Here is a 14358-nt window from a genome sequence, read left to right on the forward strand (position 1 = left end):
CTGTTCCAGGCTCTATTTTAAGTGCTTTACATATTTCATTTCATTTAATCTTCCCAATATTTTTTGAAGTAGAAACTATTATAATCCTCATTTTACAGATGAAAAAACGGACACGGAAGTTTCAGGAACATGCCCAAATCACAAGGTTTCAACACCAAGAAGTCTAGGTCTGTGGCTTGCATTATAACCCCATGGAGAGTCCTGTGAAAAAAATAAGGCAGAAAGTGATGATGTGTGGGGGATGGTCCAGGGTGTTATTTTAAATATCAAGTGGTTAGGGAAGGGCCTTACTGAATAGGTGACCTTTGTAAGAAGTTCTTTTAAAAGCTTCAGCATCATGTCTTGCATCTAGTTGTCATGTCCTTTTAGACACCTTTAACCTGGAATCATTCCTCAACCTTTCATGACATTGATATTTGAAGGGTACAGGCCGGTTGCCAAAGTCTTGATTTGTTAACTTTGATCACTTGGTTAAGGTGATGTCTGCCAGGTTTCCTTCACCATGAAGTTACCATTTTTCCCTTCAGTAATTAATGAGTAATCTGGAGAGATAATTTGAGCTTATCCAATTCTCCATCTGACTTTTACCCACTGTTTTAGCATTCATTGGTGGTTCTTGCCTAAAGCAGTTATTACCATGATATCTGCAAAATTGTGATTTTCTGATTCCCTTCTTCTTTCTATATATATTAATTGGCATTTCATTCTAAGGAAGAATGTCCTGTCTTTCCCTCTCCCATCCGCTTCCTTCCTTTCTGACTCCCTCCATCTCTCACATCATAATGGACTAATGGATTCTTTTTTGACTCAGTTGGTTATCATCTGTTACTGTTATTATTTAATGTTCACATGGTCCCACATTTGATTTGTGAAAGCTCCTTTCTTCTGACTTCTATATCATTTTCACTTGATTCCATCATTTTTGAGAACTTTCTTTATGGCACAAGGTGTCCTAGGCTTCTCTTGAACTTTTTACATGCCTGTCCTATAATCAGGCATTTCTGAGAAATCTCATTCTTTTTTGTGGGGAATGGTATTTAGAAACCAAAATCTCTGCTATAAGTATGGTTTTTTTTTGCTCTGGGGTGGGTGTCACTGCTCTGCCTTCCAGGAGATAGAGATAGGTGATCAGTGAATATTAACACATAATTTAATCCCATCCACTGCCACAGGGTCTTCCTTGCCTTCCCCTGTTCCACATCTGTATCTTCCACTTCCTTGGATCTCAACAACATTAATAGACAACAAAAATAGTTTTAGAATAGCTGCATCTTTATTACTACAACAACATACCTACTCGAGGAGTTCAAGAGTGGTGGTTATTTCTGCTATCTTTGCCATGCCTCATAGCTTGCAGGACTTTTCCCAACCAGGGATTGAATCGGGCCACCACAGTGAAAGCCCAAGAATCCTAACCACTAGGCACCAGGGAAATTCAAAAATATTTTTTTGAAGAGTTACTTGTTTTTGAAATGCAATAATTCTTAAAAACTGCTGGGGAAACTAGTTTCCTAAATTGCCTCATTTTCAAGTCACATAATTTAGGAAACATAAGTGATTTTCCTGAAACTGTACAGTGAATGAGTATATAAGCAAGGGCTGCTGCTGCTGCTGCTGCTGCTGCTGCTGCTGCTGCTGCTGCTAAATCGCTTCAGTCGTGTCCGACTCTGTGCGACCCCATAGACGGCAGCCCACTAGGCTCCGCCGTCCCTGAGATTCTCCAGGCAAGAACACTGGAGTGGGTTGCCATTTCCTTCTCCAATGCATGAAAGTGAAAAGTGAAAGTGAAGTCGCTCAGTTGTGTCCGACCCTTAGCGTCTCCAGGGACTGCAGCGTACCAGGCTTCCGTGTCCATGGGATTTTCCAGGTAAGAGTACTGGAGTGGGGTGCCATTGCCTTCTCACACACTAAAATTTTTGACTCCTACGCAATTGCTTTAGAGTAAAAATTAAACTTCTAAGTTATATAGCTACATTAAAAAAAAGATAGCATGCTTCTCCTTTAGGTATTTTCACACTGAACAATTCTGATACAAACACCATAGTTCTTCCCATAGATATTCCGATTTAATTAGTTTGGTTGTGGCTTGGGCATAGAAAATTTTTAAAGCTCCCCAAGTGAGCCTAATGCACAGCCAAGTTTGACAACCACTGCTTTTGCTTTTAATGAGAATAGCTGTGGGCCCTGGGTTTAGCTACTACTTTATCTTTCTGTCAGTTCTCTGCTTCAGTGGCTTTAAAAATTAGAATTGCTAACCAGTCTAAAAAATATTTAGAAAAGTATTCTGAAAGGGTAGACATCAGAAAGCCCTGCAATGTTGATGAGCAGCTTGAGATCAGAAGCAGCCATTTCACCACTGTATCTGCAGCCTCATGTGGCTCAATAGTGTATTATAAATGAACAAATAAATGAAAAAGTGGTGGGAAATGGAAGAATTTTTTAAGTTTTTCAGGTCTTTCTGTAGTTACTGAATTTGTAAATAATAAACATAATATATTCAGAAAGAAGATTGTAAGCATCCTTAAAATAAAAGATGAAATTCCAGTGTGGAATGTCTACCCAACCTAAGGTATGTTGATGTGCTGTTGGCAGAGGGCCCCAGAGGCTCACCAAGAAGGGCTTCATAACAGGGGTGATGCCAGCCTGTAGTATGCAACAGTGTCATTCCCTTTTTCTATTACCAAGTATTTATTGAGCCTTTATGGTGTATGGGTACATGCTAGGAATATGAATTTGCATTATTTTAAAATAATGCCTCTTATTTACTTAGTTCAGGAATTGTGAAGAGCTTTCACATAGTCATTATGCCTTTATGGTTTTTCTGCGATGTAGACATAGTTCTGATTTTATAGGCGATAACACTGAGGTCAAGGAGATAAGTTTTTCACTGAACTTCAGAAGAGTGAGGATTCTCCATAGACTGTTTTCAGCTATATTCCCGGGGCACTGTATCTGGTACCTAGTTGTTGTTTAGTTGCTAAGTTGTGTCTGACTCTTTGCGACCTCAGGGACTGCAGCATGCCAGGCTCCCCTGTCCTTTACTGTCTCCCAGAGTTTGCTCAAACTCATGTCCATTGAGACAATGATGCCATCCAACCAGCTCACCCTCTGTCATCCCCTTCTCCTCCTGCCCTCAATCTTTCCCAGCATCTGGTCTTTTCCAGTGAATTGGCTCTTTGCATCAGGTACCCAAAGTTTTGAAGCTTCAGTTTCAGCATCCGTCCTTCCAATGAATATTCAGGGTTGATTTCTTTTAGGATTGACTGGTTTGATCTCCTTGCAGTCCAAGAGACTCTTAAGAGCCTTCTCCAGCACCACAAAAGCATCAATTCTTTGGCACTCAGCCTTCCTTATAGTTCAACTGTCACATCTGTACATGACTACTGGAAAAAAAACATAGCTTTGACTATATGGACCTTTGTTGGCAAACTGATGTCCTTGCTTTTTAAATATACTATCTAGGTTTGTCATAGCTTTTCTTCCAAGGAGCAAGTGTCTTTTAATTTCTTTGTAATTTCTTAGCTGTACTCCTCATCCTCAGTGATTTTGGAACCTAAGAAAATCTTTTTACTTTCTGGTACTTAGTAATGCTCAACAAATACTGGATGAATGAATGAGTGAATGAATGAATGAATAAAGGGATGTAAGACTGAACGCGTGAATGTGTGGTGGAGCAGAGAGACTGATTCCAAGTCTGCTGGTCATAAGACCGCAGTCTCAGTGGGAACGGGAAGAGGAACCCAGATCAGACCAGAGGAACAATGTCGATAGAAAGAAGAGACAGTAAGTGAGGGGTGAGTTGTAGTAAAAGACTCAGAGATTTGGGGAGGAATTTGAGATTATGGATGCAGGAAATGAACATGACACGTGGAGACAGGAAGCTCATAGTCAAGTCCCAGCTCCGTTAACTAGATGTGTGACCATAAGCCTATAAGTATACCAAGTATACCTCCTTTATTTCCTTTTCTTTAAAGTGGGGCCAGACTGTGGAAAACGGTATGGACATTTCTCAAAAAACTGAAAATAGAACTACCATATGACCTAGCAATTCCACTCTTGGGTATACATCTGGAAAAAAAAACCCCACTAATTTGAAAAAATATGTGCACCCCAATGTTCACAGCAACATTATTTACAATTGCCAGGATATGGAAGTGACCAGGTATCCGACAGCAGAGGAGTGGTTAAAGAGGATATGGTATATAGCAATATACACAGTGGAATACTACTCAGTCATAAAAAGAACAAAAATTTTTGCCATTAATAGCAACATGGATGGATTTGGAGGGCATTGTGCTAAGCGATGTATATCAGAGAGAGAAAGGCAAATACTGTATAATATCATTTATATGTGGAACCTGAAAAATGCAAGACATATAGCAGATAAGAAGCAGACTCACAGATACAGAGAACAAGTTAGAGCTTACCAGTGGGGAGTAGGGGGAGGGCAATAGAGGGGTGAGGAAATGGGAGGTACAAATTATTGGGTATAAGATAGGCTTAGGGATGTACTATAAAACATTGGGAATATAGCCAAGATTTTGTGATAACTAAAAATTATATAAAATTGTAATTGAAAAATTGTATAAAAATGAAAAAATAATTGGTAATTTTGACAAAGAAAAATAAGTAAAGTGAAACCAGTAATACTACCTGTTTCCTAAGGGTGTTGTATAGATTAAAGGTAGTAAGAGTCATAAACATATTTTGTAAATTCTAAAAGAGCTATATAAATGTTATTTTATTATCACTGTTGCTTTGGTATTGGTGCCTGAAAGGGTTCCTGGAGATCACCTCTTCAAACATGAGTCACAGCTGGTCTTCATATTTTGGGAAAAGCCCAGCATTTTTGTAGTGAGTACTTAAAAGTTAGGAGTTACAGAGTCAGGATTCTACTTAAATTCCCAGGACAGAGTAATATCATTTTTTAAAGCTTGAATAAGATTCTTTACCCTATTTAGAGTTGTCACAGTGTTAGCTGTGTTTACTCTCCTGCAATGAAGTGCAAGTAGTGTGAAATTGAAACCTATTTATGAAATTTTAGAACACCATTGTTTACTCATGGGCACTAACCATGCTGGTTTTTATAACAGACAGTGAATAATCCTGATCACTGATGTTTAAATAGCGGCTTCACAAGTGAACGTGTTTTTTGTTTTATTCCCTGTTCTTGTCATTTGATAGCTTTTGCTCAAGTTAAGGAATAGAATCTTCTGAGAGGGTGGGAGGGAGAGCTGCAATGGCATGGTGGAGGAGCCAGGGCTCTTCTGGCTTGGAGTCAGACTTGGACGCAGGTCCCAGTTCTGCCACTTTCTGGCTGTGTAACTTTCAGAAAATCGCTTAACTATTCTGAGCTAGAGGTTGTTTATCAGAAGGAAAAATGGAACTGTTAATACATACCTAAAAATGTCATTGTGAGGATTAAAGGAAAATATATGAATGCAATTTATTTAGCTATTAGGAAGGCTAATTATGCCATTAGTCAAGGGAGGTTCCACTAAAGTCATTGTAAGCAGTGACTTGGGACGCAGGAGTTAGAGGCTATTCACAACAGCATTACCTTCTTTTTCTCTTTCTCTTTCTGTTTTTTCCTGTAGGTGGTTCTTCATTTGCCAGCAAACCTTCCACACCAACTGGATTGGGTGGTGGATTTCCACCTCTCAGCTCACCACAGAAAGCATCTCCCCAGCCCATGGGTGGGGGGTGGCAGCAGGGAGGGGGCTACAACTGGCAGCAGACACAGTCCAAGCCACAGTCCAGCATGCCCCACTCCTCTCCCCAGAACCGGCCCAACTACAACGTGAGCTTCTCATCCATGCCTGGGGGCCAGAACGAACGTGGGAAAGCAGCAGCTAATTTGGGTAAGGATGATGGTATGGGGCCTGGCTAGAGGGTACCCAGAGGTATGCATGTCTGAAGAAGGAGACAGGAAATTTGGCAGTTTCTGAGGCAGTCTTTGAATTGCAACAACACAGCATGATCTGTCCCAGTGTTGTGCCTGGAGCTCCTAGGTTTACCATTCTCCCAACACACCGTGGTTTTGTGAGTGCTGGCTCACCTGTCTGCCTCTCACCACGCTGAGAGCAAACGGTGGGCAGGGACTGGGTCTTTTTTGGCCTTGTTAGCATTAGCACCTAGCAGAACATTGGACAGGTAGGAGGCACTAAAGGAGTACTGAATGGAAGCAAGTGGAGGGGTGGGTGGATCTTGAAACTGTCATCCCTTTGGAAGAGGGGGTGGAAGATGAAAGTTGGAAACATTTCAAGCACTGTGTTCACATTTTCCCTTGGATCCCAGTTAGAGGAGTAGACATGTCTTGGACATTTGGTCTTGATTATGCTCTGGCTGGGGGATGTTCCTGAGATCATTGGGTTTCCTGTGATGGTTTTTCCCTCTCTTCTGAGAAGAAAGTTAAAAGAACACAAAGTGGCCTAAAAGCTAAGGCTGGAGGATAACTCTGGATGGGATTCTTTCTTTTTTCAAATGGGGTTCTTGATAGCAAGTGAAAAATAACACATTTTTCATAGAAGGGATGGTTACATTTGAATTTTCTAAAAGGCCTGTAATGATATGTTTTACATCTCAGTTGATTTCATTATACCCAAGAATGGAATGTATAGGGGCATGATGAGGAAACAGGCCTTTCTATGGAACATGGGAAAGGCACTTCCTCTACTTTTCCTAGTAACTTTAGCTGACATCTTTTGAGGGCTTATTATATGTCAGGTGCTATTCTAGGCAGTTTTTGCATATTATTTCATATAATCTTCAAACCCTTGTTGTAGACAGATCAATAATTTTCTTAGTCCATACAGCTTGCAAGTGACCGAGCCAAGATCTACCAGGGCAATGTGACTCTAGAGCCCCTACCATTCACCCCCACACTCTGCTTCTCATGATACGTACATGACAAGGAGGTTTTTTTAGGTCTTTGTAACATCGTGTTTGTTCTTTGGTTAGCAGTGGATATTCTCTGATAATTCCGTAGTCATTTGGCTTCCCCTCCGTTTTTATTTTGAGTAGATGTGGGGTGAGTGTTGTCAATCAGTAAATATTTATGGAGTATCATCAGTGTAGAAAATATTGGGGATACAGCTGCAAGTAAGACAGACAAAATCCTTTATCTCAGAGCACCCACATTTGAGTGTGTGTGTGTGTGTGTGTGTGTGTGTGTGACAGTATGTTCAGAATGCCTGACAGTATAGGGATGGCAGGTGGGTTTCAGGTGAGACAACAGCTTTGGTTTAAGGCATGGACTGAATGGACTCTTGTGGTTCTATTTTAACAGCAAACATTTAATAGCCAGGTACTGTTTTGAGCACTTAAAAATATTTAACTCACCCATTTTCAAAACAACCTTGTGAGATAAGTCATGTTATTAACACCACGCCTGGTTGACAGATGAGGACACTGAGGCAAGAAAGATGGTAAGGAATGGTAATGTCCCAAGGTCACATTGCTGATAAAGGCAGAGCTGGAATTCAAACCCGGGGGTCTGTCTCCAGAGCCCTTGCCGTTTGCTATTACCATGCTAGGCTGCTTTTTCAAGCAGATTGATAAACACTGTGAGGCCCAAACCAGACTTAGGGGAAAAGAGCTCTGTGATGGACTAAAAGTGTCAGCTGAGTGTGGGCAGGAAAGCAGCAGTGTGCTTGCATTTCAAGTACCAAAACCCAGGTCATAGGCGCATCACTGCTGCTACCTAATTGTATGACTGGGGCCTGAGGTGGGGAGAGAGTAGTGGGTAGACTCGTGACTATCCTCATCTGTGAAAGGATGGAACGGTGCACATGGAATTATGGAATTAGGTTAGTGCAACAGCCCAACCTCGAGTCTGAGCTTTGCCATGGACACTGTGTGTGATCCTGAACAGATCTCTTAAGTTTTCCAGACTTCACTTTCCTCATCTATTAGATGGACATGACAGTCTCATACCCTACTCACAGGCTAAGTGAGAGGATTAAGGGGCATAGTGCCTGTGAAAGCACTATGCAGTATGCCTAAGTGTTATGATATTACATTTATGAGTAAACACTATAATAATTTTAAAAATATTATGTTGCAGAGGGGAAACAAAAAGCAGCTGACTTTGAAGACCTGCTCTCTGGTCAAGGTTTTAATGCTCACAAAGACAAAAAGGGACCTCGAACAATAGCTGAGATGAGAAAGGAGGAAATGGCTAAGGAGATGGATCCTGAGAAATTAAAGGTGAGTGAGCCCCTGGCCCACAGTGATTATTGTGTTGTGTGGAACTGTCAGTGTGGGACTAACCTATAGAAGGTGCCATGTTAAGTTTCTAGCATCCACTATATTTCATTTGGTTCTTGTAGTTGTGATTTGAGTATAGCTGTGTCCTTTAATAAAAAATACTTTCAGGGAGTGCTGTATGTGTTGTTTTATTTCTTTAATATAATACACTTATTCCATACTACATAGTGTAGATTTTCTTCATTTACACTTTCAAATAAGCAATGGCACTCTTTAAGATGTAATCTTATCATTCATATGGCATTGCAATCTACAGGTAAGTCATTATGATTTGGTGGTAAGAAGAATGCATTATTTATGTTCTCTGTTTCTGCTTTGGTAGCTTTATATAAGACTAGATTGACTGATGCCCTCAGAATCTCTTCTTTGCCGATAGAGAGGGAGCTATTGATTGATATGCCTGGGAATTACTCACTCCTATAATGTTAGACCTGGAGGTTTGGGAAGGTGAAAGGGAGGGAGGCTAAGGGAAGTGGGGTCTCTGGCCTCTACCCTGCTTCACTTCACTTTTAACCAGAGCATTTCTACTTTTATCTGTTTCTGATTCTTGGATGTCTAGGTAAGATTTTATTTGGGGAAAGAGAATGTTTTCATATTCTTTTCTTCTAAGGTTTGCAAACCAGTGACTATAACTTCATTGTTTCATAGATGAGAAAACAGAGATGTTACTTCATAGCTGAAGATATTATCTGGACAATGGTTAATTGGGGGACAAAAGGATGTTAATGTTGATGAATGGTGTGAGGTAGTGAAAAAGTTTGTGAAGATCAAGAGAACTGGAAAGCTTGTCACAGACAGGCTAAATTCCCACGTGACAAAGCACACTGACACTGTTACAGCCTGGAAGATGAGAGTCTAATCTGGTACTCCAAAACCAGAATGGCACAACCACTCAATGTTACGCATGTTGAAAAATATACCACTGTTGTTTTCCATAATGTGTTGAAGATGTAGAGATACAATTTGCAGTACAATATATGACACTCTGTTTACATTTGCTATTCACTTCATGCAGTGTTATAGAGGTTTTATGTTCCTGCTGCAAACACTGTGCTCATCTCAAGAGCCTTTGTGTATTAGGTAAACTCTGACAGTTTTCTGTAAAAGAAAGTGGTTTATGTCTTTTAAACCATGCTTGGTTATTTAGTTGGTATGGAGTATTTAATTGTTTGGGAGAGTAGTCATCATTCACTTTGAGCTTCTGTTACGTGCTAACTGCTGATTCATTGTTACAAACCTTTTGATTTAGTGACTTCATTTGTTATAACTATGATTATTTGAACTATGAATGGTCACAGTTGGGATGAATGACTAAATGTATTAATTCATTTAACAGACCTTTTCAAGCTCTTTTCCTGCCAGGCTTACTGTTTCTGAGTTAGAGTGATATGTAAGAAACAGTATCCTTCTTCAGACAGGTCTGCCTAATGGCAGGGGAAAAACAAATGCACAGTTACAGTGAAATGTAGCACATTTTATGATAAACATATGTTTAAAAGGTAGCCTGGAGAAATTTGTTTTTGTTTTTCGAAGGAATTTGTGTGTGTGTGTACATGTCAGACACTCTGCTAGACGTAGTAGATAGCAGGGACCCAGACAGACATGACGTGTGCCCTCGTGGAGTTCATACAGGCATAAGTCATTAACTCAGGGGGACCAGAGAGGAAGGAAGGTATTTAGACTTTCCAAGGTAGAACAGCATGAAGTTCCTGAGCAGGCTTTTGAAGGCTGATAAGGAGTTAACCAGAAAGAAGAGGTGTAGGGGGTGGAGGAAGAAGAGCCGTCCAGGTAGTGGGAAGGATGACCTAGGCTGGTACCTGATGTTGCTGGAGCTGGAGGGGTTTCCAGAGTCACAGTGGAGATGCTCTGGACTCAGAAGCATTTGAATTTCTTAACTGCCCCTGTGTTTACAGATTCTAGAATGGATTGAAGGCAAAGAGAGGAATATCAGAGCCCTTCTGTCCACAATGCACACTGTGCTGTGGGCTGGAGAGACTAAGTGGAAGCCAGTTGGCATGGCAGACCTGGTCACCCCGGAGCAGGTGAAGAAGGTGTACAGGAAGGCCGTGCTGGTGGTGCACCCGGATAAAGTGAGTACAGCCTGTCCTCCTGCACCCCTGCAGGTGTCTGGTCTTCCTGTCCTTGGTTTATAGCGTGTGTCAAGGAGTCATGCTTTCAACTTGCTTCTTGTTAGGCTGTTTATATGATAAAATAAATTTCATAGGCTCAAAAATGTACTTAAACAAACAGTTATACTTTATGACACAGAAGCCAATAAATCAAGCTATACATTACAAATAATGGAATGAGGGCTTTACTTAGGTATGAGATTCATTACTGACTAATTTTCAGGAATCAGATAGAAGTTGTGCCTGACTTAAGGATGAACTCAGAGTTGGACAGAGGAAAATTTTCTCCTATAGTAATATGGCAGTATATTCAGCCAGGATTATACAATGAAAAAAACTTTAGAATGTAGTTGGCAAAATTGGTGAGAATCAAGCAAATATTGAAAATGGAGCTAAATTCATTACTATATTGATTATGCCAGTTTATATTTTCACTGAAGTACACACACACACACACTCTGCACTGTCAGAGACTTCAACCAGTGGATGGCCTTGTTGAGATCACCATAACACGCAGAAACCTCCTTGACAGAATTGGGTCACTTGCCATCATATGGACTTTGTTATTGTTGTCTAGTCACTAAGCTAGTTCTGACTCTTTGCGACCCCATGGACTGTAGCCCACGAGCCTCCTCTATCCATGGGATTTCCTAGGCAAGGATAGAGTGGGTTGCCATTCCCTTCTCCAGGGGTTCGTCCCTACCCAGGGAGCGAACACGCATCTCCTGCATTGTGGGCGGATTCTTTACTGCTGAGCCACCAGGGAAGCCCCATCATATGGACCATGTCAGTCCTACAGTATGAGGCTGTGACTGAATCCTACTTGGGAACATACACTTGAATTTGATGTCTTAGATTTTCATCTCTCTAAACTTTTGGTGACAATCCAGATAGTATTAAAGAAACAGTGTATTTCAGTGACTCGAAGAGAAAGGGAAAGAGCCCAGAAAAGCCCACAAACTGTATGCCTGTGTTATGGGTTGCCAAGAAAATTTTTTTAAGAAATGGAATAAAGAGTGTTTCAAAATGCAGTCCATCAATCAGAGCTACGCAGTCATGAACCTTTGTCATTTGATAGGTAACTCTGGAGAATGGAGATATATCTTGTGCTGACCAATAAATTCTCTGTTACCTACTCAGTGACTGCTCACTACTAGCATATGTGAATTCCTGGGGGAGGGCTTTGTGGAGAGGTCATAGTAATTAGGGTCATGTAGATGGGGCTATGGGCTTCCCTGGTGTCTCAAGCGGTATCGAATCTGCCTGCCCATGCAGGAGATGTGGGTTTAATCCCTGGGTCAGGAAGATCCCCTGAAGAAAGAAATGGCAGCCTAATCCAGTATTCTTAACTGGGAAATCCCACGGACAGATGAGCCTGGTGGGCTCTGTGGAGTCACAAAGAATTGGACATGACTTAGTGACCAAGCAACAACGGCAGCAAGATCGGGCTGTAAAAAGAGAAATGGTCTAACAGAAAAAGATTTCGGTTACTCAGAGTCCACATATTAGCAATGAAAATTTTAATATAAATAAAATTTTGGTCTGTGTTATCTAATGTGTATTTTTTTTTTTCTGTAGGCTACTGGGCAACCCTATGAACAATATGCAAAGATGATTTTCATGGAGCTCAATGATGCCTGGTCAGAATTTGAAAATCAAGGCCAAAAGCCTTTGTATTAACTTATGAGCTTTTCCATTTCTGCTGCAGACCCGTGCTAATGCTTAGTGTGTGTCACAGTTCTGAGGTTTTTGCAGGTGAACCAAAAACTCCAGCAATGTGTATCCAGTACTTAACTGTTAAGTTACTTGTGAATTAATTCCTCTTTAATAAGGAATGTGGATGTTTGTTTCCTCAAGTCCCCACCATAAAAAGTCCAAAACAGGAAAGGAACTTTTAGTCAGATGACCTTGCAGAGTTTTTTTTTTACAACATTCCAGCCTGCCCTGTGGGGAGCCTACTCAGCAATTTGTGGGGAAATTGAAAATACAGTCTACCAAGGGCGTAGCACCCATCTCATTGTCTAAGGATAGGATAATGAGCCAAAGTTATAATAATAGGATTACACGATGGATTTTAACTAACAGTTTTGAGATTTTCTTGAAAAGATAAAATTTGAGCCATGGCTTTACGTAGACTTCAGGAACATGACCTTTTTTTTTTTTTTTAAAACAGAAATTTACTATGGTCTATAGTATAATACTGTACACTTCTTTTGGTCAAGAGGACTAACAGATGTAAAAGAACCTGAACTGTGGGAAGTAATTATATTAGAATCCAGTGATTACTACCAACACTTCCTTCCTGGATAAGCTAAAATTTAGTGAAAATGCTGACTGAAGAAAAATAGGGACGCTAAAGTGGTAGAAATCTGTATTCCTGGTCAGAGAGTTGGGCTACTATCTTCTTTTCCCTTTAGAAAGATGTGGTAGCTTGAAGAATGTCTTAATGCCATAACAACAACCTGATTTGATGAAACTTCTAATTTTTGCTGTAAGGCTTAATGCTCCTCCTTTCGCTTAGCAGAGAAAATGCTCTTAGCTGGGAACAGATGGTAAGACAGTTTGGCGTGTACACAGTTGATCAGGAAGACTGTCTAGTATGGATCCCCTGTCCTCCAGGCTTGTGATTGGCTGTGGGAAGGAAATCGATGACCACAGTGACGGGGCAGTCGCAGCGAGAGACAGAGACAGGCCACTTCAGATCAAGTCACGTGGCCTATCAAGGCTGCTTCTTTGAGGAACCAGGTTCCTCTTCCCACCTGATGAAATAGGACCTCTTGGATTCTTACAGTGGGGTTTATTATTCTGAAAGTCGTTGGGGGTCCACAGGAATAACAGTTGCACAGGAACATCTGTGAAAGTAAAGCAGGAGTGAAACCTTGGCAGACTTCAGACTGGTTGGATCTCAGTTCAGTGTTTTGGCTGTCTCTCACTTTGAGGGGCGAGTGGTTGTTTTCCATGACTTTGGTAGATCTCTCTGGGTGTGCAGGTACACGGCGTGCAGAGGATATTCATACAGAGCAGATGGGCAGAAAGATCTTGATCTAATCTTAAAAGGTTTGTGCTCAGTATTGTGAAAAGCTTTCAAAAATTGTTTTTAAAAGACAATCCTTTTTTGTTGTTTCTTTCTGTTTTTCATTTTCTTGTGGCAAACTGTACTGGAAAAGCAGCATGTCAAAAATACTTTATGTTCTATATACAACTCTCTTCTTTCTTTCTCTCTTTCTTCCTTTCTTTCCTTCATTCTTTTTTTGTTGTTGTTATAAAGGTTCATTATTTATTTTACCTTTTGCTGACAATGTGAAACTCGCCTCAAATATTCTCTTTTTAAATATACAGCTGTAAACTGTTCAAAGTAACCATAAAAAACTAGGTGTTATTTATTAACATATTATAAAATAATGTTTGCAGTATGTGCTTGTCTTATTTAAAATTGGAATGTGAGACATGTTGCTGTGACTTTTTTTCTCATTCACATCTGTAGATATTGTGTGAACTACAGTATATAATAATAATTAAAAGGATACTATGTGAATGTCACGTACATTTTGAAATGATAGAACTATATTAGCTTGGTATCATGTTGGATAATTCATCCATGTTCACAGTTTAAAACATCATTAAACATTATGTAATTAGCACTGAGAAAGAATCTTATCTAACTTAAATTTGGGATGCTCCCTATCTCTTTCCCAGATACATTATAATTCTGGACCCCTATTTATCTCAAAACACTTAACATATGCAGACCAACAGGTTTTCGCATTCCTTTTAAATATCTGGTTGTGACAAAGCTCGTTGTTGATCGGATTCACTGTTTCATTCATATTTATTGTAATATATATTTTTTGTTTTGTAAATATGTTACAGTCAACAAAATGTGATTGGTCTAAAATATTTGTAATGTATATTAAAAGGCTCAAAAATATTTGTAGAAACATAAGTTATTTTTTTCACTCAT

The 14358-nt window shown here is 40.1% G+C and overlaps 1 protein-coding gene across 5 annotated transcripts in view; it reads left to right on the forward strand.

The window, feature by feature from the left end:
• DNAJC6 (DnaJ heat shock protein family (Hsp40) member C6) overlaps positions 1–14325 on the forward strand; it is a 186565-nt gene extending 172240 nt beyond the window's left edge. For all 5 annotated transcript variants that reach the window (XM_060410657.1, XM_060410646.1, XM_012168865.4 and 2 more), the window contains 4 exons: positions 5598–5861; positions 8066–8208; positions 10182–10358; positions 11976–14325. In XM_060410657.1, the coding sequence (XP_060266640.1) occupies positions 5598–5861; positions 8066–8208; positions 10182–10358; positions 11976–12077 (686 nt within the window). In that variant the 3' untranslated portion in view covers positions 12078–14325. The remainder of the gene's footprint in view (positions 1–5597; positions 5862–8065; positions 8209–10181; positions 10359–11975) is intronic.
• The last annotated feature ends 33 nt before the right edge of the window (positions 14326–14358 follow it).

The sequence above is a fragment of the Ovis aries genome, chromosome 1 (assembly GCF_016772045.2).
Source record: "Ovis aries strain OAR_USU_Benz2616 breed Rambouillet chromosome 1, ARS-UI_Ramb_v3.0, whole genome shotgun sequence".
NCBI classification, from domain to species: Eukaryota; Metazoa; Chordata; class Mammalia; order Artiodactyla; family Bovidae; genus Ovis; species Ovis aries.